General features: G+C 41.3%; 1 protein-coding gene across 8 annotated transcripts in view; it reads left to right on the top strand.

The window, feature by feature from the left end:
* ABCC9 (ATP binding cassette subfamily C member 9) overlaps positions 1–26,941 on the top strand; it is a 136,159-nt gene that overhangs the window by 46,006 nt on the left and 63,212 nt on the right. For all 8 annotated transcript variants that reach the window (XM_073318030.1, XM_078849467.1, XM_073318019.2 and 5 more), the window contains 11 exons: positions 3,171–3,368; positions 8,324–8,488; positions 9,488–9,643; positions 12,597–12,731; positions 14,508–14,670; positions 15,400–15,440; positions 16,107–16,249; positions 20,692–20,800; positions 21,897–22,007; positions 23,027–23,099; positions 24,356–24,461. In XM_073318030.1, the coding sequence (XP_073174131.1) occupies positions 3,171–3,368; positions 8,324–8,488; positions 9,488–9,643; positions 12,597–12,731; positions 14,508–14,670; positions 15,400–15,440; positions 16,107–16,249; positions 20,692–20,800; positions 21,897–22,007; positions 23,027–23,099; positions 24,356–24,461 (1,400 nt within the window). The remainder of the gene's footprint in view (positions 1–3,170; positions 3,369–8,323; positions 8,489–9,487; positions 9,644–12,596; positions 12,732–14,507; positions 14,671–15,399; positions 15,441–16,106; positions 16,250–20,691; positions 20,801–21,896; positions 22,008–23,026; positions 23,100–24,355; positions 24,462–26,941) is intronic.

Here is a 26,941-nt window from a genome sequence, read left to right as displayed (position 1 = left end):
ATGATATTGCAGAAATACACATTCCTAAGGAGTGCTAATTACAGAGTACTCACGCAAACACATCCTGATATCAAGTGGTACCAGAACATCCTGATCAAGGATGGTACAAAAACATTCCCTGAGGATAACAGGAATACACTGACCCCTCCTAAAAGATAAGGTCAGGATGACAGTACATAATAGAGATGTTTTGATCAAACCAACATGTACAAGGTGATAACTAGCCACGTCAGGGGGCGGTAACTAACTATGTCAGAGGCAATACTAACTTGTTTGTATCAGGGTATAAAGATGTTTCTCAAAGGAAGTATCTTTGTCCAGCCAAAGGGGAACTGAAAGTCCTGCCATTCACTGAGCTGTGTCCATTGTCATGGGCATACATGTCTTAGTATCCTCGTAGAGTCTGCCAGGTGCTAGTACTGTGCTTTATCGACAATAAACCTGTCCTGGCACCTTCGTACCTTAACAGATCTTGTGGTCATTGGGCGGTTCACTCGAGGTCTGCTGTGCCAGCTGTCTGCACAGAGCTGGGGCAGCACACAGGGAGAACACATGCACACAGCTGAACATCTGACCACAGCTTCCAGGACAGCTGATATGGAGCTCAGAGCCTGGAGGATTTCATTGTCTGAAAAATTGGGCATGGATGTGGAGAGCTGGAGAGCATCCCAGAAGTATGAGCGTGCCACGCAGGATGGGATGCTGCGGATTATGAAGGACCAATCAGCCATGTTGAGGTGTCTGGTTGAGCTTCAAGAATAAAAGCTTGAGGCTAGACTGCCTCTGCAGCCCCTGCACAACAGCCTGAAAACATCAACCTGTTCCCAATCCCCCTCCCCTGAACGTTCCAGTGGCGGGGGGGGAAGGTGCAGTATCCCTTCCACTCAACATCAGGGGCAGGTACTAAGAACAAAAGGCTGCCATTTGAAGACCTTTGATGAGCAAGACTTCTGTGCTTTCACAGACAAGCTGACTTGGTTTCTCTCCTCCCAATTTTATCACACCATTTGCCCAAGGTTAAATTATTTTCCTGGTCTTTCAGTTTCTTTATGTTTGTGAAATAAAAGTCAACGTTTCAAGAATGAAATATTCTTTGTTTATTCCAAGAATAGGGGTTTGGGGGACGGGGGGAAGGAGAGGTTCAGGGAAACTGGTGCAATGAAGGGGATGGTATGGGAAGGCACAATGCAGATAAGCAGTGCACATTACTGTGACTCATTACTGAAACAGGTTCTCAAAGCCTCCCGGTGATGCAGAGCTCCTCTCTGGGCTCTTCTTATTGCCTTAGTATCTATCTTCTCAAAATTTGCTGCCAGCCTATCCACCTCCACATCCCACCCCTGCAGAAACTTCTCTTCCTTTGCCGAGGGGATATTATGGAGCACACAGCAGACAGTGGTAACAATGGGGATATTGTTTTCACTGAGGTCTAACCTAGTAAGCAAACTATGCCAGCGACCTTTTAAACGTCCAAAGACACATTTCACCACCATTCTGCACTTGCTCAGCCTATTGTTGAACCACTCCTTACTGCCGTCAAGGTGGCTGGTATACAGCTTCATGAGCCATGTGAGCAAGGGATAGGCTGGGTCTTCCAGGATCACTATTGGCATTTCAACATCATCAGTGGTTATTTTGAAATCTGGAAAGAAAGTCCCTGGTTGCACCTTTCCTGACCATCCCATGTTGATGTTGGTGAAACACCCCCTGTGATCCACCAACACTTGGAACACCATTGAAAACTATCCCTTTTGATTTATGTACTCTTCGGCAAAGTGGTCTGGTGCAAAGATTGAGACATGCATGCCATCTATCGCCCCACTGCAGTTAGGGAACCCCATCGTGGCACAACCATCCACTATGTCCTGCACATTGCCAAGAGTCTTTTACCCTTTTAAGCAGAAGTCGATTAATGGCCCTGCACATTTGGATCACAACAGGTCCCACGGTGGATTTGCCAACTCCGAATTGATTCCCAACTGACTGGTAGTAGTCTGGCACTGCAAGCTTCCACAAAGCGATTGCCACTCATTTCTCCACTGTCAGAGCAGGCCTCCTTTTAGTGTTGCTGTACTTCAGAGCTGGGGAAAGCTCTGCACAAATTTCCTGGAAAATGGTCTTCCACATTCGAAAGTTCTGCAGCCACTGGTTGTCATCCCATAGCTGCCTAACAATGTGATCCCACACGTGAGTGCTCGTTTCCTGGAATCAGAAATGGAACTCCACCATGTTCAGCTGCTGCGCGACTGCCAGCAGCAACTAGGAATTGTTTCATTCTATGGCTTGCAGCAGGGCTGCTTGAATGACATCACAATGTACCGCGTGGTGGCTCCTGTCTGGGCTCTGGAAATACTGCAGGATAAGGCATGAGGTGTTTGTAATGCCCCCAACAAGAGTACACAGCTGAGCAGGGTCCCTGCTTTGAGGGCCTTGGCGTATGTGAGGCTAAGCCAGGCTTTCAAAAAAAGACATGAAAAAACATGGGTTGTTTGCCATTGATATCAGGGAGGGGGCATAAAACTGCATCATGGGCAGTTGAAGCCACGTTCCCATTCCCCCCTGTATGGCTAAAGAACATTTTCTAGAAATGCATCCAGTTTTGAGTTGAAGACATCAGGAGATGGACAATTCAGTGCATTATATACTGGAGGACGGTTGCCCATATATTTCTGGGTCTGATCCTGCAACCCCTTACTCACGTCAATAATCTCTACTCTTTCAAGAACTATTGACCTCACATAGAATCATAGAATCATAGAATATCAGGGTTGGAAGGGACCTCAGGAGGTCATCTAGTCTAACCCCCTGCTCAAAAGCAGGACCAATCCCCAATTAAATCATGAGCAAGGGTTTGATGGATCAGGCCTTCTACGAATGACAATGATTAATAGCAGTCTGTGGCTACATCTGACTATTCATAGAAGCAAAATAGTGTTATAACTTTGAGGACAAAACATAATAAGCAAGATGGATGTGTTTTGGGGTGAGTTTGTTGTGAAGATCATTTGAAAATCGATCAAACTGTCTATCTTGTCTTTCTACCTAATCGAATTTATAACCCCTCCATGAAACACTTGGGCATCCAACAAGGCGTAAGAGCAATAAAATGGAAGCTGCCATTAACTGCAAGTGAGACTAATTCTTGGTGCATTGATTCCTTTGTTTTCCAGAAAAAGGTGGCAAACCAGCCGAATCAGATTCCCTCTATATGGTTAGCAATGTACAGGGCTTTTGGACGGCCAATCCTTCTCAGCAGCACCTTCCGTTACTTGGCTGACCTGTTGGGTTTTGCTGGGCCACTATGCATTTCTGGCATAGTCCAGAGCTTCCAAAATACTAGCCAAAATGCTACAAACACAACTGGAAAAGTAAGTTGGCAACATGAATTAAAAGAATTGGTTTGGTATCAGTTTTTGATATATGTGAGGCTGTCTGTGTTTCTGACTATGTATTCTTATTGGCGCATTATTACCATTTTGTTTCTTTCATTATTTCTGTCAAGTGAAATGGGAGTTTGTTGAAGGGGCTGCTAGATTATCAGCCTTGGAAGTTGAAGTGCTCTGTTGTCACAGTATAAACACAGCAGAGGCAGTGGCAATGCAAGCTTCCCTATACTGCTCTGCTGATGTCTGGCTCTGTCCCACCTCCTGGTTAAGTAGCTGAGGGGCAGCTACTAGAGGCTTGTAAGAAGAGATTAGATAAAATGCTTGTGGGACTAGGAGAGGAAATTCCTGCTATACCTGCAGGATTAGACCACATGACTGGAATTCTGCATGAGACAGAAAGTTAAGGGAGTGGAAGGACTTGATTCTACAAACCTTTACATGTTGTAGAGGGGAGATGCACCTAGTGATGTGTGCAAACAGGCAGAGCAGGTGTTCAGGAAGCAACCAAATGGTTTAGTGAAGGGCACTCAAAGCTCAGCATGGTCAGCTGGCACTAGTGTCCATACCCTTTCTGCACGAATGTGTGGCATTCAAAAGGAGGTATATTGGTCGATGGAGCCTGGTGCAATGGTGTTGAGCCATTGTCCAGACTGTGGAAATGAAGTACTTAGTAGCTATTGACTTGGTAAACCAGTACTCCTGTTAAGGGCTGGTACATATCCAGTGCCACACTGTTCCATGAATCTCGATAAATGATAAGGGCTTTACCAAGCTCGGTAGCTATCAAGCTCCCATCCAGATCAAGCCCTCATACAATAATTTTAGGAAAGCGCGGGTAAGATAAGGATGATTACTAGAGACACCCAAACATTGCAAAGAATTACACACAAATATTCTAGCACATTTTAAAAACAAATTCACTTTGTCTGGGCCTTTGTGCCTCTTGTGTGCCCGCTTTGCATGAATGTTGTAGCAGACAGTTTAACGGGCTTTGAATTTGGGTTCTAAGCCTGGCTTTGCCACAGACTCACTCTGTCACTTTGGGCAAGCCATTTAGGGCCTGATTTTCAGAGGTGCTGATTGCCCTCACAGTGGTGGGTGATTTAAAAACCAGTCTCTTAACACTTGTGTGCCTTAATTTCCCAACAGGTAAAAAGGGGATAATAGTATTTATTAATCTCATATTAGCTTGAACCATAATCCATTAATTGTTGTGTATATTATGAGATCCTTGGATTGAAGACTATGGCAGTGCAAAGTACTTCACTATACCCGTTGAAAAGCTATAGAAGGGCAAATGTCTAATTTGCCTTCTAGCTCTCATCTAATTTCAGTTGTCACTGTGAGTGCTGTATGACTGTATTCTGTAGAACATCTCCTATCATATAGCAACTTTCTGTCAAATAGCAACTACCAGAAAACTAGTGAAAGGGAAGGACAGATTTCTTTAAGAAAAGAATTACTTATTAACTGGTAGTAGAAGAGACTGAAGGAAGAAATCTTCCTACATCTTGCTTGTAATATGGAAACATCTCCACACACTTTGCACAGTCTGTGTTTAGAATTTGGATGGGCAAAATGGAAGTGTAATGGAATAATATTTTCCCTTTAAAACATACCCCTTGATTGTCATCACTTTGCTCCTTGGCTGTATAATTATGATGATGCTTTTGACTGGTACTTTGCATTTTGCATCAGACCGTCATTCAGTCACTGCAAGAGTGGAAGAGCTTCTAAATAAAGCTCTTCGTCATCACTGAACTTTAATGCATTGGATCAGAGCCACAGAGACAAAAGTCAAAGTACATTTTCTTCCTCAGAACCTTAAATTCTGATTTTATTGCACAATCAAAGAACGGGGTGTTTCACTTTGGAAGTGATAACCTTTAGCTCTTAAATTTGGGAAACCACAGGGTCTTTACCCCTGTTTTCATTCTCTGTGCTCCTTTTCAGTGTCTCCGTTTTCTGTCATTTTAATTAATGCTGGCTGGGGCAAACATATTTTGAAGTTTGTGAATTTAATGGGTACTCAGAATAAATGGAGAACTTGAAACTTCTGCCAGAGAAGTCAGATTGGCGTGGTGACTCTTGGCCTGCTTTCAAAACGCAGTTACTTTTAATTAATGGATTTTGATAAACTTACTCCCCGTTGCCCTTCCCATTTTGTTTCTCTTTTAAATTCTCTACCAATTTTAATTAAGCTCTTATTCCTATCCCTCCCATCATCCTCTTATCTGAGAACTTCACAAACATTAATTAGTGTATCTACACATCCCCCCTTGAGGTAGGACAGTATTATTATCCCCATTGTACATGTAGAGAGCTGAGGCACAGACAGAAATTAAGAGCTAACTTTTCAAAGGTATTTAGGTTCCTAAAGATGTAGATAGGCACCTAATGGAATTCTCAAAAGTGTATAAGCAGGTTAGGTGCCTAACTGTCATTGACTTCAATGGGACTTTGGTGCCAAATGTGCTTAAGCAGTTCTGAAAATATCATGAAACATCTATATGCATCTTTCGATGTCTAAATACATTTGAAAACCTGGCCCTCAATAGATTGGTCAAGGTCATACGGGAAGCTTGTGGTAGAGTTGGGAATTGAACCCCCATCTCTCGGGGGTCAGTCACTGCTTTACCCACAAAATCCTCCTCCCCTTTGGTGAGAAACTGCATATGTCAGGGGAATGGGTATGCAATGGGGTGTGGGTGAGGGGACTGAAATAAGCCAGCATGGGCAGAGCAGAGTACTTCTTGCCAGCAATCTAATAGCAGAGCACAATAATCATGATTGATGAGAGAACCTTAAAGGGTCTGGAGATAGGGTCTGGATTCATACTTTTCCAAACCTCTTTCATCTGGAAATCAGGATGGAAATTTCATGAGAACAGGCTTTTTGTAACAGTTCCAGTACATCCTGCTTCCAGCTGGATCAGAAATACCACAAGAACAGCTTTCCTTGCAATATTTTGGTACCTTCACTTCCCTTCTGGCTGAAACCAAGCAGCACAAAAAAGCATGATGGTAGGTATAGACTTTATTTGCTTGTTTTATATTCCTGAAAGGAAATTTATTACATAAAAAACACATAAAATATCAATAACCATCCCAAGATAATAAAAGTTTTCTTCTGTCGGCTGCTATGTGGTCTATGTGAAATGAGCTCCTATTTCTAGTGGGTAGGTGTCTTCAGCCAGGAAAATACGCAGCAGAGAAGTCAAGGGCAAAATGGGCCGGGTGAATAAACTATTCTGTTACCTCCTAGGATGTGCATTGGTGGGACAGTTGAAGAAAGCTTGCACTGCTGTTTGCCTGTGCTGTACCTGCGATATGGATAATTAAAAGGCATGAGTCTCCAGGACTGTCAACCCAACCCCTATGAACAGTGATATTCACTCAATGAAACCAAGGGCTTAGAAGAAAAATAAAACCCTGCCAGTACCTGTTGTGCAGTTATTGATTCTCTGCTAAATGTTGTCACTCCTGACTTGCCCATTGCTGCCAGAAGACAAAGGCCTGTGTTTCACATCCAGCAGACGCAGGAGACCTTAGTGTTCGTTTTTAAATTGAAGTTGTGTTGCTAACGGTTTGAAGAAAATTGGGTGAAAAATATCATTCAACCATCTTTTTTTGTGCCACTGCATGGCTCTGTGATCCATTGAGGTGTTTATAAAAGGAAAGCTTGCAATCTGCCAAATCTAAATATGTCACCTGTGGCTGCTACATTCATCCAGTGGGCAGAGTGTTGGGCCCCATGGGTCGAAGGTATGGAACACTTAGACCAAGTTCCACAGAGGAATAAGAAACTATTTGTCCCTGCCCTTCCTTTTCAGCTTCAACCCTACAGATTCTTTCACTGTGACTCTTGCTGCCAGACTCAGTTTCCTCCCTGCCTCCCAATAAATCCCTCTAGTAGGACCATAGTGTGTTCTGTGACACATGCATGCTCATGCAAGGCAAAAGGTGGTGTAAGGCACCCCCTTACTCCCTGGCATGGCCTACCCACATCATGGATCACAGTATAGAGGAGGAGGGAAGCAGCCCTTGTAGGGATGTTACTTCCCCTCCCACAGAAGAGGGTTAGAGGCAGGCTGGGGGAGCTTTGACTCTTCCTTTCCCCAGGGCACCAGCCAATGCAGCTGGAGAGGTGCAGAGGGGGACATGATCCATGCCAGGACTAAGGTTGGTGCAAATTATCTCTGCTCTGGAGGAAGGGGAGAAAAAGGGAGCCACTAGAGCTAGTTGAAAAAATTTCAAATGTTTTGATTTTTCATTGAAAATTACAGACACATTTTTGCACAAAATTTTGAAGAACTGAAGAATTTGAAGAACCTAAGAAAAGCACCAAATGTCACAAGACTCATGATAAAATTTCAAGAGCTGGCAACACTGCCTTTGTGTTGAGCATGCCGATTTGGTGCTCATCTCCCTATACCCGTTCTCTGGCCCAAGGAGCAGATCAACAACCAATTCACTCAGCATTAAGGCATTAACTGCTTCTCCCAGACCCTGAGTGCCAGAATCTTGGACCTCAGTATTCTGGCTTTTTCCATCAGTGGTGCGAAGTATTGTAATGAACTGCCTGGATGTGTAGTTGAACTGCTGGCCTCAGTTTGGAATCAGAACTGCCTTTCATAGTCTCTGTTCTGCTAAGAGCAATGCTCCTTCAGCACACGTGTTAAATGCCTGGGTACTTTTGGAACAGGAACATCTGGGTTCTATCCCTATGGTTGCATAGAAGTTCCAAGTGGCCCTAGTATGCAACATAGTCAGAACTGTGGTTTTATAGGTAGCATGGCTTTTCTACAGTATTATTAATCCTATTGTTAATCCATCATGAAAACAATCTTCTGATTTCCAATGTCCAAATAACAGAGCATCTTTCCAACATTTTATATAGTTGTCCAAAAAACTTTTATTTTCTCTCTTTCTTTTTAGTCTAAGGAGACATCAAATTCATACCTCTCCTCACAGGATTTTCTCGGAAATGTTTATGTCCTAGCAGTTCTTCTCTTCCTGGCCCTTATCCTGCAGAGGACGTTTCTGCAGGCTTCCTACTATGTTACCATAGAAACCGGCATCAACCTGCGAGGTGCCTTACTGGTGAGTAAGACATTGTTTCTGAGATCGGCATGCTGTAAAATGCCCTAGTAATGGCTTCACATTTTATTCTTTCATTTATCTTGTCCTTTATCTGTGTGATGTTTAACCACAGCTGAGGATTGGTACCACAATATCTTCTGGAGCTTAAAGCTTTTGCAGATCTGAACCCTGCTAGTTTTAAACTGCCTCTGCTGTAGACTGAAAACCTTTGTTTTACTCCAAACCCTATATTCTGCTCTGGGAGTGTAGTCCCAAAATCTCTCCTGAACTCAGGTCTCCTGTTTGGCTATACGAAATGCTCTCCACCAGGTCACTTTCAGCCTAGCTTCCCTTTATTTACTGCTTACTGCTTGAAAACTTAATAGAAAACATGAGAGAAACTCATTTTATAATGACAGGTTTCAGAGTAGCAGCCGTGTTAGTCTGTATCCTCAAAAAGAAAAGAAGTACTTGTAGCACCTTAGAGACCAACAAATTTATTTGAGCATAAGCTTTCATGAGCTTTTCATGACATTTTTCTTTTCATTCTATAATGACAGGGTTTCCACCTGCCAGTTACTGTAATTGCTCCTAATTTTAGATTTGTCTGAACTTATGTTAAACTTTATTTATATTTTTTCATCAAAAATAAGCTGTATTCCTTCTTATCCCATATCCCTATTCTCTACACTCTGCTGTCATTTTTGTTATGTTATTGCTCTCATAGGAGCACCACTCCTGCAGCCCTTGCTCAGAAGAGCAGTCCCATCAGGCCAAATTCATTGCTGCTGAATGAGGTCTGTGTAGTCACACCATGGAGACATTTTGCCCAGTGGGACTGCTTTTAATGGCTGCAGGAGTAACAAAAAATTGAGGCAATAATTCTACTATTTAACCTCTATTTTCAAAAATCTCTCTCTCTGTTTGGCAGCTGCAGGAATGGACAATCTCTGTTACTGACATTTGCAATGTCTGGTTGCTATTGTAACTTTATATACTGTACTTTATTCCTCTCTCCAGGCAATGATATACAATAAGATCCTGAGGCTTTCCACATCCAACTTGTCAATGGGAGAGATGACCTTGGGACAGATCAATAACTTGGTTGCCATCGAAACAAATCAGCTGATGTGGTTCTTGTTTCTGTGTCCCAATCTCTGGGCTATGCCCGTTCAGGTAGAGCATCAAAGTAAGGGCCTAATTTTTAGAAGAAACCCCCCCCTGAAAACAGAAGATATTTTTAAAGCAATGTACATCTTTGAGACTCTTTCAAAAAAAAAAAGGGGGAATTATAGCATTGGACTATAGTTACAAATGAAGAGCTGTGGCCAGGAGGAGAACTCAAGGGCAGAACTGCTGTTCACAGTCTCCTCCAAAGGCTATGAAGCAGTATCGCTGCAGGCCAGTGGGGAGAGATTTTTCTGGGTAATATTTACAAGCCCGGAGAATGGTCTGAATTTTAGTGTGGATTACCTGTCTTTCCCACAGCCCCTATTTACCTTCCTCTGCTCATATGTGTTCCGCAACTGCCACAAGTAATCTGTGCAGGCAGCTATGGTGAACCAAAATATTGCTGGGTTTGCAGAATTCATTTGCAGCTGTTTCATGGGGCAAGAGTGAAGAGTGTCAGAACTGGGCCCTTAATTCTGTGATCCTGTATTGCAAAGAAGGTATGGTATGTCAAGTGTTATAATGTCAGAAAGTGTGGTTGGTGAGCCACAGAAAGGAACACTGATTTGAGTGTTGAGAGCTAAACAGGTGCACTAGTTATCATAAATTTCTAGTTCTAAACATCTGGTTCTAATCCAATCTGGGTTGTGTACAGCAGAAGAACAGATGAATCAGAAGGAAGGAAAAAAAATATTAGAGTTGGAGTAGCTGAATTTTCAAATGTGAGGAAGCAATTTAGGAGCCTAAGTCCCATTGACTTTCAATAAGACTTAGGCTCCTAAGATATTTTTGAAAAATTTACTCTTGGGCTTCTTAGTGGGGATGGGTAGGTCATAACTTATAGGCATTATTAACAGCTGTCAAGGAAAAATAACAGGAATGAAAGCTTTGATAAATTAGATCTACATTGTAAATTCATGGCACTATATAAGTCCTCCATAATAATGAAGGGAACATCCTCTTTTGTCATTTGTTCATTTTTAGCAGGGTCATCAAAGAGAATGTATGCTGAAAAAACAGACAATAAAGGGCCTGGATGGCATAAGGGATTAGTAACTATACAGACATTTTCACCTATACATCACTGCTTCAACTTGGCTGTCTTAGAAGTGTCCAAAGGGGGTTACCATATGAAGGTTTTTTCGGTTGGTCTTTGTTAATTGAACTGCTGGTCACTCTCAGGCCAATTGTATGTAGCTTAAATTGTATGTAGCATAATGGTCACCTTTTTATCAATCTCAGGAAAATGACAAGGACTGAATAGATATAGAAACTGAAATATCTTCTTAATCCATGGAGGTGATCCCACCAGGAAGGTGAAAGGACTGTCTGAGGAAGTTTCTATTGCCACTTCCTTTGCTGTTCCTCCAGCTCAGGGAGCAACAGGACCTAACTGAAAACACACTTAACGGGCAGTATTTTAATTGACTTCAGTAGGCTTTGAATGAATGTCCTTGGGATATGGATGTCTTTCTCAGAGATCTTCTGTTGCTCACACAGAAGTTATGGGTTTGATGCAGAGTTTATTGGGTGATCTCCTCTGGCCTGTGTGATGCAGGAAGTCAAATTAAATGATCATAATGGCCCCTTCTGGCCTTGAAATCTGTGAACTGTTGTCAAGCCAGTAGCTGACACTAGCATTTAAAAAAACGAAAGTAAAAATGATAAAGTGTGTATATTATATTGTTGAAGTTTTTTTCATTGTCAAAGCATTGGGCAGCTGCTGGTATCAACAATTCACATGGTGGAGTAACAAATATTTCTGCATCAGCAGTTCAATTGGCTTCTTTCTTTCTTTCTTTCTTTCTTTCTTTCTTTCTTTCTTTCTTTCTTTCTTTCTTTCTTTCTTTCTTTCTCTGTAAAAAGACAAGGAATTAACAGTTGCTAACTATGGGCTAGAAAGTGATTCCCCCTAATGCAGTCAGGAAGGGGAATATGGGTACCGTCTCATCCCGAAGCAGAGGAATTGGACCCCTGAGGGATGTTTCTGAGGAACAGTGACTTCCAATGCTACTCCTGGGGCAAGGCAGTTTATGGCTGAGGCTGATGTTACAATCTAATCCTAAGTATAACATCATCAAACCATATCCTGCTGGTCTTGAATAAAGATTGTGGGTTGAGCCTACAAATAGCTGAGTATATCCAACAAAGTGCTGAGCACCCTCAAAGGCACCTGAAAGGACGGACTGGCCCTGAGTAAGGACAGCAGGATTTGCCTCAGGCCCGAATTGCCACTAGGCACCTCGTTTATCTTTATGCTAAGGAAAGGATTTTTATGTATGTAAATAATACTCTGCAAAATCTTAAACATGACTGGATTTTAGTGGTTTGACTATGCAATGGAAAGACATGGTTAATTGAATTCATTAGCTAACTGAAAAGGTGAAACAAATAAAAGTAGGGAATCAATCCCGCATGCCCTTTCTGACATGAGTGGCCCTTATTTATAACAGTACTTCCCCTGGCCCTGATTCTCTTTTACAGTAGGACTCTCTCTGGCAGTGCAAAGGTACCTTAAGTTGAATGTAAATGTAATTTATACTCACTTTAAGGCCCCTTTAAGTGGTGTAAAAGGGCTTTTGTACAAATGAGAATCAAGCCCAGTGACTCCAGAGCACTACTGGCTTAACAGCTAATATGTCACTGCATGCTTGACTCTTTGGGGCAGGCACTATCTTTTCATTCTATGTTTGTACAGCACCTAGCACATTGGAGTCCTTGTCCATGACTAGGATAGCTAGGTGCTGCCACAATACAAATAAATAATGATAATAAAGGTTTGTAGAAACTTTCCCTAGAATTTCAAAACTTAACTTCTAAAGTAAATTAGAAGTGAGGTTTTATTTAAATTAATGCAAATTATATGTATTATTAGACTATATAGCCTGAGAGGATTTTTTTTCGCCTTGTAGGGGTCTTGAAATGTATTGTTCTTCCTATGTGTCTTTTTCCTCCTTAGATCATAATGGGCGTGATCCTACTCTATAACTTACTTGGAGTAAGTGCATTGGTTGGTGCTGCTGTTATTGTATTGCTCGCTCCAATACAGTATTTCATAGCTACAAAGTTGGCTGAGGCTCAGAAGAGCACTCTTGTAAGTAACTTATTTTAGTGATGCCTGTGGTCCAGTAGTTAAAGCAGAGAACCTGGAATTGGGAGTTCTGGATTCTATTCCTGGTTTTTTAAATAATTTGCTGTGTAAATTTGGGTAAGCCATTTAACTCTTTTGTCCCTCAGTTTTCAGATCTGTAAAATAAAAGTCGTAATATTTGCCGACTTCACAAGTTGTTTGCAAAGTTATTTGCGATCCTCAGATGAAAGATGCTATAAAAGAACAAAGTATTATAGAAAACTCAGAACTATTTTTGGGGAATGTTTATTATTAATGAAATTAACCACATAATTAATTTTGATTTTTAAATTTTTATTTATTTTTGGGCTGCCAACAAATAACTTCAGTGTAATACAATGGTGACTGTACAATGGTAACATTTTCAACTGTTTTTTAAGAGGTGCATTAAATGCAATATATATTACACACTTTAGCTGGTGTTACCAATACACAGAGTTACACTCTTGCTGGCATTCCTGATTACTACTGAGTTCTGATCATTTGAATACCCTCTTCTCCAATATTCATCTATAACAATGACATCAAAGATACCCCACTGCGCATGTTCAGTGAGCGCATTGGGGAAAGAAGGAGAAAGAAATATCTAACTTTTAGCATAATTCTTCTGAATTGTGATTGAAGTTGTACAGAATGGGGAGCTCCTTAACAAGATAGGCACTCATGAGACCATTTATTGCTCAGTGAAATTTGCATGGAAGAAATTCACTCCTGCACTGAGGGCCAGCACAAAGCTTATGAACCACTCAGGTCCTTCTTAAGCCTTGAAAATGAGGACTTAGGCCCTGGTCCTCAAATGTATTTAGGATCCTAACTTGTATGGAAATCTGTGGAAGTTAGGAGCCTAAATACCTTTTGAGGATCTGGGGCTAGGTTCTGATTCAGCAGTTCATCCCTTGTCAGCAAAACACTTAAGCACATGATTAAATACTGTACTAAACTTGGGCCTTAAAGTGGTATATGCACCTTGTGCTGACTCTTTCTACAGAGGTGAATTTCACCCCATCTGAATAGCTTGATCACATCTATGACCATCTATGCTTTAGATGTCATGGAGCCTGTTGTTTTCTAATTCAAATGATGTACTGTATGGAATCTCAGCAATTAATAAAAATGATAAAATATAGAAATGAAATATTAAATCATGTGAATAAGTCCTTTTGAAATAGATCACATCAACTACTGTATAACACTCCACCCAAAAGTCTTTTGTATTTCTGAATAACCTCCGTACTCATATTGGATCAGTCCCTATTGCACACTCTCCATCAATGGGAAATGATGCTACAGTCTAATAAAGATCATCATTGGAAATTTATCTTGATACTTACCCTAAGTTTACATTTTCTTAATACCTAGACTGTTACCATCTCCCCCTCATATCTTAATTGTCAGGTTTTTCTTCAGTATTATCTCTTCCCAGGTTTCATTCTCCATTTAAATACATAGGCTTCGGGTTATTTTCCCCAAGACATATTAGTTTTAATTTTTTTCAATGTAAAATCACTTTTATTTTCTTCTCATGACTTTAAAGTCTCTAAAATCTTCAAGGAACATGAAATGGTAAACTATTTAATTATGTATAGTACTTAGAGGTATATCCTAGGTCATGAGTAAACCCAGTTGCAATACTTTGGCTAATTTTAGAACACAAGTGATAGAAAAAAGCATTCTTAATAAAAATAATTTTAAATAATATTAATTTCGTAATTTGTGATTTCTTACTTTTTTAATGTAAAGGATTATTCTACTGAGAGATTAAAGAAAACCAATGAGATCTTGAAAGGCATTAAGTTGTTAAAGTTGTATGCCTGGGAGCACATATTTTGCACTAGCGTAGAGGAAACAAGAACCAAGGAGCTCATAAGTCTCAAAACCTTTGCGCTTTACACATCTCTTTCCAGTAAGTAATTCTGTTCTAGGGGCAATATCGTTTGTAACATAACTCTTAGATAATGGATTTATCTCTCAATAGTAAATTCCTTTTCAGACTTCAGTTGAAACAAGACGCCTGTACTTATGGCAGTGGCTATTGTGTTATGAAACATGATAGAAAATAAAAGACACGACAAATAACACAGCAGGAAGCTTGACATCATTTGGTGGATTTTTTTACTGTTAGTGTTTAACTTGTAAAAAAAAAATTTTAACCTTAATAATGAGATTTTACATTAATAAGTCCTGAGATAACATCAGCGGGTGTGATTGGGACAGAGATAAATTACGAACTAAAATCAATTACATTCCTTGTAATGAGGTAGAGGTGAGGGAAATGGCCCCAATATTTGTAGTAAATTGTTCTTTCAAAGCAATTTTTGCTGTGATACATTATAATTTTACAGTTCAAAATATTTTTTTTTCAACTCACTAAAATGTAGAAACTATAACATTCCTTGATTTGTTTGTTTGTGTATTTAAGATCTAAGTCAGACATGGAAGGAAATTTTTTCCTGCTAAGGAGTTTTCCTTTGGGAGTTTTAATGATAGGAAACAATGTTTGAGGTTGAAGTCCTCTACTAACATATTATTTAACTGACTATGCTTGGGTTTGGTATAAAGTATTGCAAATTAATATTAAGATAATTTTTGTACAGTTCAAATAGTCCAATGCATATTTTATTTCTTTCCACAGTTTTTATGAATGCAGCCATCCCAATAGCAGCTGTTCTTGCAGTAAGAAAATATTTTTCCCCTTTATCTGAAAATAAATTAAAAACACTGTGATTGTTTATATAGGACCTACTTTTCACAGAAACTGTATGTGAATTAGTATGTCCCTGCTGTCTGCCTAGCAGTATTACACTAACAATCTCAATTCCCAAATGTGAATTTACAACACCTGAGATTTGGACTTGTGAAAAAGGAAGCAAACAAAAAGCAACATTAATTTCAGTCTCCCGCAGAAACCAAACAGAATATCTAAATGTGGCTGAACTGGAAAGGGACAGACTAGGTTTGAGAATATCTTATTTTGGGCTTTGTATTTTGGGGTGTTGCTGTTCCATTGTCTATGGGTGAAATTCACTCTGGGCCCAGTACAAGGCCTAGACAATTTAAATCCTCAAAATAAGTCATAAAGTTGGACTTAAGTGGGACATAAGTTTGCATTAGCCCTTTGCACAAAAATGAATTTCATGACTCATCCACTAGGGAAATACCTTTACCCTTCATGCTGGGCAGTAAGAAATGTTTATGCACCAAACACCGAGGTCCTTTTTCAGTTCATACTCAGCCTCTACTCAGGCAAAATATTTTGATCGGTGTGTTTCCCCCTGTTTTGAGCCAGCCTATGTAGCATGGCATCCTTTTCACTAATCTTCCCTTGTTTTGATGTGACAGACCTTTGTGACCTATGAATATCAAAATGAAACAACACTGCAGCCAGCACAGGCCTTTGCATCACTGTCATTGTTTCACATCCTGGTCACACCACTGTTCCTGCTCTCCACCGTGGTTAGATTTGCAGTCAAGGCCATCATAAGGTATGGTTGAAACTATAATAAAGAACAGAATGATCAGTCATATAGATGAACATGATTTGTTGGGAAAGAGTCAACTTGGTTTTATAGAGGGAAATCATGCCTCACCAGTCTATTTAAATTCTTTACAGGGAGGGGGGTCAACAAGCATGTGGACAAGGGGGATCCAGTGGATACAGTGTACTTAGACTTTCAGAAAGCCTTTGACAAGGTCCCTTACCAAAAGCTCTTAAGCAAAGTAAGCAATCATGGGGTAAGAGGGAAGATCCTTTCATGGTTCAATAACTGGTTAAAAGACAGGAAACAAAGGGTAGGAATAAATGGTCAGTTTTCGAAATGGAGAGAGGTAAATAACAGGGTCCCTCAAGGGGCTGTACTGGGACTAGTACTGTTCAACATAGTCATAAATGATCTGGAAAAGAGGGTAAGCAGTGAGGTGGCAAAATTTGCAGATGATACAATATTACTCAAGGTAGTTAAGTCCAAATAGACTGCAAAGAGCTAAAAAAGAATCTCACAAGACTGGGTGACAAAATGGCAGATGAAATTTAGTGTTGATAAATGCAAAGTAATGCACATTAGAAAACATAATCCCAACTATACATACAAAAAAGATGGGATCTAAATTATCTGTTACTGCTCACAAAAGACATCTTGGAGTCGCTGTGGATAGTTCTCTGAAAACATCTGCTCAATGTGCAGCAGCAATCAAAAAAGCGAAGAAAATGTTAGAAACCATTAGGAAAGGGATAGCTAATAAAACGGAAAAGATCATAATGCCACTATATGAAGCCATGGTACGCTCACACCTTGAATACTGCATGCAGTTCTGGTTGCCCCATCTCAAAAAAGATGTATTAGAAATGGAAAAAGTTCAGAGAAGGGCAACAAAACTGATTAGGATATGGAACAGCTTCTGTATGAGGAGAGATTAAAAAGACTGGGACTTTTAAGCTTGGAAAAGAGACAACTAAAAGGGGATATGATAGAGGTCTATAAAATCATGAATATTGTGGAGAAAGTGAATAAGGAAGTATTATTTACCCTTTCACGTAACACAAGTACCAGGGGTCACCTGATGAAAACTATGCAGCAAGTTTAAAAGAAACAAAAGGAAGTACTTCTTCACACAGTACACAGTCAACCCGTGGAGCTCATTGTGAGGGGATATTGTGAAGGCCAAAAGTATAACTGGGTTCAAAAAAGAATTAGATAAGTTCATGAAAGATGGCTCCATCAGTGGCTATTAGCCAAGATGATCAGAGATACAACCCCATGCTCTGTGTGTCCCTAAACCTCTGACTGCCAGGTGCTGGGATTGGATGACAGTGGATAATTGCCCTGTTCTGTTCATTCCATCTGAAGCTTCTGGTATAGGCCACTGTCAGAAGACAGGATACTGGGCTAGATGGACCATTGATCTAACCCAGTACGGCCATTTTTATGTTCGTATATTAAAGAGATCTCTTTTACACTTCTCTGAGAAAGAGACAGGATGAAGGGGACTCAACTTGGTCATTCAAAATGGTGAAAAGGCATAAAGAAAATAGACCGGCCACTCCGTCTTACTGCATCATATGAGAACAAGGAAATGGTCAATAAAGTTAGTGGCTGGAAAAATTATAATCGAGGCAAATCTTGAAGTCCTGACTACAGGCCAGACTGTCCTGACTTGGATTGTAGCTCATGTCTTCCTTCCTATCCTCACCCATCATGCACTGGCCAGCCACAATTGCTCCCAGCTGGCTAGCAACACTAGAAGGAGAAGAGAGGGAGAAGCTGGGGGGTAAACAAAGTGAACGGGTTTGGCCCTTGACTTCAGGGAGAGCAGCCCACTCTTATTTCTCCCCATCGCAAGGGGTGGAATAGTGACTGTGCTTTATAATGGAATTCTATCCATAACACTGGGTCTCTTTTTGGAAAGGACCATTGGCATGAACAGAGGGGCAATTGCTCATCTGGAAAGCCATTCTAGTAATTAATGTTACACCAGGGACAGCGATGGAGTCACTCCTGCTGTGCACTGGTATAAGAATCAGACACTGGTATGAGTGGAGAATTCCCCAATAAGTCAGACTACCTAAGCAGGCCCGCCTTGCTTTTCTTCTCAGAAGCTATAAGCAGTGTAATTGCCCACAGTTACAAGGTAACACAGCTTTTTCTAAGCAAGAACATTTATTCTGGACGTGAAAGCATTACAGAGAAAATATATTAAAAAGAATCTACGCAAATGCTAATAAGCTGACCAGAGATCACCCCAGTTCCAACAAGGGCTCCGGTAGGAATCAGCCCTTCAAACTCCATCAGACTGTTTCTCTGTGGTTACAAGTTCATGACAGCATTGGCTCAGAACAAGCACTCCCATGAATCTGTGGGCTACTCCTTTATACAGTTTGGCCCTCTGATCTTGTCCTCATTTAACTGGTGATCAGCAGACAAAGGTCACCTCCTCAGGGTGAAGATTCAAAAGGCTGAGTTCTTGCATAACCAAGGGGTACATTTGCAAACAACTCCAAGAGATTTCCTGGGAAACGCACTTAACTTTAAAAGTTCATTCTTGTCCAACCCATTGTTTCAAATAGTCCTTTGAAGCTCATAACACTTCTCATTATATTAGCCATGTCTTCCCCCAGAGGCATTACATACAATCCCACAATAATACAGCAACATTTGCATTTTTAATACAAAGAACTCCTAAAATAGTTCAACTTAATTCAATACGTTTAAGTTAATTCAATGAGGTTTGTCCAGGATATAAGAGGAAACTGTCGTTTGTGCTACAAGGAGAAGCACGAATAGAAAATCATAGAAGTCACAAAATATGTGATTTTATCAAACTTTTCCATGATTCAGGTATGACATTTCCCAAAATATATAGCCTGACAAAACAGCTCCCCTAGTGGTGGGTGACTGAGCAATTCCTCTCCAGTTTGCTGATGAAGAGGCTGAAATGTATTGCCCTCCGTTGATTCTGCAGTGGCCTACGTGAAAGGAATTGCTGCCTCAGTGTCGTTACGCAGGTGTACGTGTCACAAAACTACCACCACAGCTGGCTCAAATTGACACCCTTGCTGACAGAGATGCCGTGCACCGACAGGATCTGAAAACGGAGCTAAACGTCCCACCCTCGTACATAGCCCCTCCGAGTCCAGGTTGAGGCACGCTGGCAAGGGGTTGTATGGTTGCTGCTGCCTCTGTTGGGTGGGTAACAATAACAGCAAATAACAAGCCCCAGGACACTAGTCTTCTGAGCCCGCCCTCACCATTCACCAGCACTCAGTTCACTAGCAAATTAAATGATCCATGTTTTGCTTTTGTTGAACGGGGAGCAGGGATACATCAGAGATTTTTCCTGGGTTTAAAATGATTTTGGACTCATGGAAAATCTCATGCCCCTTTCTTCATCACTCTAGCCTCCCCATCACTCCTCCTCCCTCTGTGCTATGTTTAGTGCTGTCCTAATATCCCCATGGTGTGTGTGTTTCACTTACTATCCTTAGCCACCCCAAAGGACGTTATTGAAAGACCCTGTTTGCCAAAACAAACCTCACCCATTGGAAAATTTATTTCCTATCATCTTTCTCCCATGAACCTAGAAACTCCCAAGTGCAGAGGCACAAGGAATGTGTGCTTGGCCACTCCATGGCCCCCATCATCAATCATATAAATTGATATGATTAAGTGCTTGTCCCTGGTATGAATAAGTGCTTATACTTTGGCCAGACCTGTTATTTCCCTTTAAGAATTAGCATAGCTCTGGTGGCAGAAGAGTTTTTGACTGTGGCTGAAATAAATGTTTGACCCAGGCCTTCTAAGGCAGTAGGTCAATGTCATTGCATGTTCCTTTAGTGCATTCACACACTAAGAGTTACATTGATTAGTGTGTCCATTCCTTATGGAGCTGGCTCAGCTTCCTGCTGCTGCCTGAGGACCCTGTCGCACTGTGTGGTGATAAACTCTGGATTTGGATATACTGTAAAGGGCTTTGTGTAGCCATGCTTCTCTCACCAGTTGGTTGGGCTTTCCCCTTTGCTACATGCCCCTGGGGTGAAGTGAGGACTGAGGCAGCCCCAAAAGGCTAATGAGTATCTATGCAGATTATTTTTTTAAAAAGAATAACATATCAAGAATAGCATAGTCCCTCATAGTCCCTTATACCAGTGTTCTGCAAGCCACAGATCTATTGCTGGTGATTTGCAGAGAGCTGGTTAGTCACATGGTGTCAGCTTTTCTCCTCATTTCCAGTTGCTCTTATTGCAATAAAATAAAGTCTGAAAATGCATTAACTACTTTCATACTGTTCTTTTTTCCATGCAAATAATTACTGTAGTTGCCAAAAGGATGCTATGCAATCCAAAAGGGAGTGGAGGTAGTCCATCCAATCATGAAGTTTGAGTATTCTGATCAGGTGATCTGGCATTCACTCATTGTCTTTTTTTTTTAAGCGTACAGAAGCTGAATGAATTTTTCATAAGTGATGAGATTGGAGATGACAGCTGGAGAAGTGCAGAAAGCTCTGTGACCTATGAATCCTGTAAGAAGCATACAGGACTTGTAAGTTCTCTTTTCTGACATGGCAGCACAAAAATGGAGAGACAGCATGGCCAAGTGGAGCGGATGCTGACCTGGGACTCAGGAGACCTGGGTTTTGAACCTGGCTTTGCCACTCATTGTATAATTTGGGGACGTCATTTTCTCTCTCTGTGCTTCCAGTTTCTTTCTATCCTTTGCCTATCTTGCCTGTTTAGGGTGTGAGCTCCTCAGGAGAGGGGCTCACATTATGTGTTTTTACAGCGGGGCAGGCCCCTGCTCTTACTTAAGCATTAATAAAAAAGAAAAACTTTTAAGAAATGACTTGATAGATGTAGCATTCAGACTTGGCCCTCTCAGTTTTAGTTTATTGTTCTAAATATCCCATGTAGCCTTCATATTGTTACGAGGATTGAATTCTTTCTTTCTTTACCGCCCATGATGTGCCAGATTCTTTCCAGACATTCAAGTAGGGTCAGTCACTGCTTCGAGGAGCTCACAATCTAAAGACAGACAAAAATTATGGAGGGAGGGAGAGGAAAGAATAAGCAATGTATGTAGAAGTCAGATTGATTCTCTGTAAGCAGCCCAGCAAAAGTGAGTCTTTAAGAGGGACTGAAACAGGGTAGGAGCTTTGCGGACAAGCTTAGGAAGTTTGTATCATGCCTAAGTGGCCATGTGGAAGAAGTTACAGAGGCGACTGTCTGAGAAGCTAAGCTGGCAAATGGGAGGATGACTGGATAGATTTGAAGGGCACAGGGAGCCACGCTGAACGTAACAAAGGAGGATAAGGAGGGATGGGGCAGAATTATGTAGAGCACTGCAGATGCTGACAAGAAGTTTAAATTAGATAGTATAAAAGATGGGGGGATTTGAAGAGACTCCAGTGACTTCAGAGGCAGTTGAGGGCGTTCAGCCCCTTGTGAGAGGCACTTAGCTCCTCACGGTGTTGTGCCTTTGTTACAACACATGTTGAAATGCCCTGTTACTATTCACATGTTCTTCTCTTGACCTAGATTGGTAGAAGGGAGGGGAACAGGCTATTTTGTTTCAAAGGAAACTGAACGTTGTTGTCGTATGAGAATTTCAACTTCTCTTCTTTCTGTGCTTTATCATGTAGCATACCAAAGCCATAAACAGGAAACAGCCCTTGAGGCATCAGCTGGACAGCTATGAGCAGCCGCTGAGGAGACAGCCACGTCCCTTAGAGATAGATGATATTGCAATCAAGGTAGTTTGAATTCATGGATTCATTCTTCACATGGAGGGGAGCCTCATGCTCTGGAGTAAACTGGTACCAAAGTGCCCAAATCCTGCAGTCCTTCCAAAAGCAAATCTTTCACTGCAAGATCAGGTGTAAAATACTTGGATAAAAGTGTGCTCAAAATACACTTATACCAGACTATTTGCTGGAAATCATCAGTTCCCTTTAATGCCTCTGTTTTTTCTCAGTAGCAAGTGATATTGTGATTCTGAAAGAACAAGAACTACATGATCAAGTATACTATAGGTTCTTCTTCCGGTTCCCCCTGCTAGCCCACTCCCAAACTCAAAGTTTTTGTACCATAAGGTCATTTTCCACATTCATTGCTGATGTGGGTAAAGCTTTTGTCTGCACATGCACTAGCTGTTCCCACAGGTTCTGACTAGATTCATACTAAATAGATGCACAGGTTTCAAACATGCCCTTTGGTTCAAGTTCTGTCTATGGGTGCCCTTCTTGTGTGAGGGAGAATAGCCCATAGCCCTCGTAAAATATAGCCCCTAGTGTCTATCTGGGAGCACTTTTTTTTGTCCACTGTAAACCTTGTGAGTATCCTGTTTAGACTCTGTGTGCTCCATCCTTGATAGACCATGACATCATACATACCCAGACTATCCCTGCCCTGGTAAACTATCATATCTTACGTAGCACCTGTAATCACCATTTATGGAGGTGAATCTCTTCCCTTAAATTAATGCTGTATGGGTTTTTCTCTGCAAGAGATGATTGGGCCCATGAGTTTTACCTTAAGACTACCCCTTTAATAAAGGGATGTTCATACAATCTATGTACGAGTTGTTTTTCCTTCACAATCTTTGCTTTGTTTTGCCATCTCCCCTAATTTGACTTGACTTTTTCTTTTCACGTGACCGTACTTGAAAGTGTATTTATTTTTTAAAGCAATCTTTTCTTTTTAATGCAGAACAGACAATTGTAAATTATTTATTGAGGTGTTTGCACTTCTAATATATGAAATTATTTTGTAGGTTACCAATGGATATTTTTCATGGGGAAGTGGCTTAGCCACATTATCCAATATAAACATCAGAATCCCAACAGGTAGGATTAATGTGCCCTTTAAATGCTAAACATGTGAGACTGTGTATTTGCTGTAATGACAATTCCTTGCATATATAGTCCAAAGCACAAAGAAACATAGGACTGGAAGGGACCTCGTGGGTCATCGAGTCCAGTCTCCTGCTGTCACAGGCATAAATTTATCAAGATCCATCTTGGAACGAGTTAGGTTGTGTGCCCCCACTACTTTACCCCCCAAAAAATGTGATCAGATTGGTGTCAAGAAATGTAAAGAGAAGGATGTAAAAGGTTAAGAAATCTAGTTCAAGGAATTATATCATAGCTCCAAAGAACTAAAAAATAATGGCTAGAAATAAAAATGTCCACACTGGGTCAGACCAATGATCCATTTAGCCCAGTATCCTGTCTTCTAACAGTGGCCAATGCCAGATGCTTCAAAGGGAATGAATAGACCATGGCAATCATCAAGTGATCCATCCCCTGTTGTCCAGTCCCAGCATCTGAAAGGCAGAGGCGTTGGGTCACCCAGAGCATGGGGTTGCATCCCTGACAATCTTGGCTAATAGACATTGATGGACTTACCCTCCATGAACTTTCCTAATTCCTGTTTTGAACTCAGTTATAGTTTTGGTCCTCGCAATATCCCCAGGCAACGAATTCCTCAGGTTGACTGCTCATTATGTGAAGAAGCACTTCCCTGTGTTTGTTTTAAACATATGGCTAATAATGAAAAGAATTGCCAGTTTCAAAATAATAGATCTACCTGGCCATCAATGAAACCGACAACAGCATAACTAAGGCCAGTACTGAGAGGAATTTTAAACAGGCTGACCACTTAAAACAGTAGTTATTAAAAAGGGCCAGAAGTGTTAAAATACACCCGCTACACACACACATACACACACACACACACACACACACACACGCGCAATTTGGCAGTGCAAACCCACAAAGGGAACTTGGGGTATTGTTATTAATTTTAATAATTATTGCTATAAAACTTTGGTTCCCAAGATGGGTCTCTCAATAAATCACTGTGTTGTTGTTTTTTTAATCTATATATATTCCGGCAGGTTTATACAGTACACTTACATCATGGAGATACTGTGTGCCTGAACCTTTCCTTTCAAAAGTAGCTCACAGGTGGACACGCGCAAAATTGTCATTCACAGAATATAAAGGGTAGCAACAACTGCAGCGAGCTATTTTTAATTTTAACTGGATTAGTGTTCTATCCTTTGGTTTTCCTTTCTTTATTCGGTTTATGATTATTATAGGTCAGATGACAATGATTGTGGGTCAAGTTGGGTGTGGGAAATCTTCACTTCTTCTGGCTATACTCGGTGAGATGCAGACCCTGGAAGGAAAAGTTCACTGGAACAAGTAAGTTTCCAATAGCTTCTAATTGCTGTTTTAATTTTAAGCACCGACACCTCATAATAAGAAATGTAGAGCATGTTAAATCATCATCCAAAATCCTCCCTGCAAACCTTTACCAGTAGATTCACACCAGATCTATTGTGATGCAGCTAGTGATGTTTCATTTGCGACAGAAAGTGAGAGCTTAAGCTGGGCAAATAATTGATTTTTGCAGTTCTATGGCAGTTCTGAATTTTTTTTTAAAAATGCTTTGGGTTGAACCAAATCTGAAATATTTCAGCATTTTTGGTGAATCAAGAAAGTCTGTTTTGGGTCTGTTCCAGAGTGTGAATTTAAACCTAGATGTCCGAAATCCCAGCTGAGTGCCCTCACCACTGGGCTAAATGTTATTGGGGGTGCTAGGAGAAGAAGGGAAGGTGAGACAGCAACCAGCACCATCATTACCACCTCTACCACCACTCCTCTTCCTCCTCCAACCGTTTTGTGAATGGCTGAAACTATTCATGTCAGATTCATGAATAGTCTTGAGCTGATCAAAACTGTATTGTTCATCAAATAAGCTCTTAGTCTGAAAAAATTCACCCTGCCCCAGTGGCAGATTTACAGCATGGTGCTTGAAGGAAGGGTTGGAAAAGGAATCTGAATATAGTTAAAACCAGTTGAGTAGTTAGTCTCAAATACACTAACCTTATTTTATGACCTAAATGGAAAGGATCGATCACCTTATGCATGGGTGGCGGGTATAATAAGCCAGGGGAGGTTAAACCTTCCCAACCTCAGGCCATGGCCCAGCCCACACTCCATCCCAAGTCCTCGCCCTTGCTCCACCTCTCCACGGAAGCCGGTAGGGGCTCAGCTTGGGCTGGTGGCCCGGAACTTGGGGCTAGGGCTGACCAGCAGCTCAGGGGTGGCTCAGGCCACAGTCGGAGTCTCGGGGATATTCTGGCTCTGGGTGAGGGGGAGTGGGTTAGAGGCGGGCTCTTGGGTGGGGTGGGAAGAGGGCTAGCCACCCTGAATGACGGGTTCACCCACTGCCCATGGCTCTATGTGTAAAACATGTGCTATGCAGTACAGTGTAATTCATCTGGGGTGAAATCCTAGCTCCACCGAAGCCAATGGGAGTTTCACCATTGACTTCAGCGGAGTCAGGATTTCACCGCTGGTGTGTGATCTTCATCCTTTGAGTGTTCTTTCCCTGTCCGTTCCATCTCAGACTTGCCGTAATGCCAGTACATTGGTCCATAATTTGCCTTAGCAAACAGTGACACCATTGGCAATAGCATTGCTTCAGACACTTCTCAAAACTTCTTTACATTTTTGTGGCTTTGCATTACTAGAGGCTGATGCATTTTTTGAAAATTCAAAATTTCAGTGAATTTTTTTTGACCGGCTCCGCTTATTATACAAGTGTCCTTAGCATTTGTTTCTCCATCCTGTGGCTGTGGTGGTTGTTGATGCATAGTTCCAATTTTGTGGGTGTATTTGAATTATTTACCACACCAAAAAGTTGGAATAGACCTTAAGGTGAGTACCAGTTATGGCTTGAAACGTATCTGTATAGACACAAATTTAAGAAAGTTCAGATCCTGATTTGGATCCAAAATTTGTGGATGGCCTTGTCATTTTAAAACAGGCTGATTCTAAACCCTGGATCCAATCATACTCAGATGTTGGAAAAGTTTGCAGAGAGCGCTGGACATAAAGTTCGTGTCTCTGGCCCATCTTTATTTTTAACTAATGCTTTAATCAAATATCTTCTCATAGTACGGGATATGCATTTATATACTGACTACTGATCTTATCTTTGAACGGAGAAAAAAGCTGTGAACTGCATTCATTGTTTAACACTTTGAAATGGCATCATGCTTTGGAAGTGTGTTTCATCAGATGGCTTTGCTGACCAATAACGTTTCACACGGTGCTACTCAGACCTATGAAATAGTTGTGAAAAAATTCCTCCATCTCCAGCAAAGAAAATGAGGATAAATGGAAGGGATGGGGTATTTCACAAAGATAAAGGACAAAGCCATATTCTAGTTTTGGATTAATGTCTAAACCTAAGTGGGCTGATATTTACAGTTTTCACGTTCCCGTACTACAGGTAGCATGTAGAGGAGGGCATGCCAAAGTCTCATAGAATCTGATCTGTTCAGGGGCCTGTGGTGGGCACCAGCACAGAGTAAGCAGAGGATGATATTCCTGGTTGGATTTTTTGGAACTGACATCTATGGAAGCACAATGGGATACCCACATCCCGTGTGTGTGATTAAGTTGGGGGGGGGGGGGCTCTGTACCAGCTGAGAAGAGGCAACTGAGGAGAAAGCTGCTGGGGCAGATGGGAGAGGCTGGGGGGCCCTACACTGGATCCACAGTCAGACAGAGCTAGTGTCTGAGAATCCCTGTATAGAGAGCTCTGTAGGGCAGCTGTAACTCTTGCAGCTCATAGTTTGGGAAGGTGGATGTGGAGGGGATGTGTTTCAACC

Source organism: Lepidochelys kempii, chromosome 1 (genome assembly GCF_965140285.1).
Source record: "Lepidochelys kempii isolate rLepKem1 chromosome 1, rLepKem1.hap1, whole genome shotgun sequence".
NCBI lineage: Eukaryota > Metazoa > Chordata > Testudines > Cheloniidae > Lepidochelys > Lepidochelys kempii.
Note: the sequence above shows the minus strand (reverse complement) of the source record. Positions and strands in the feature narration are given on the sequence as shown.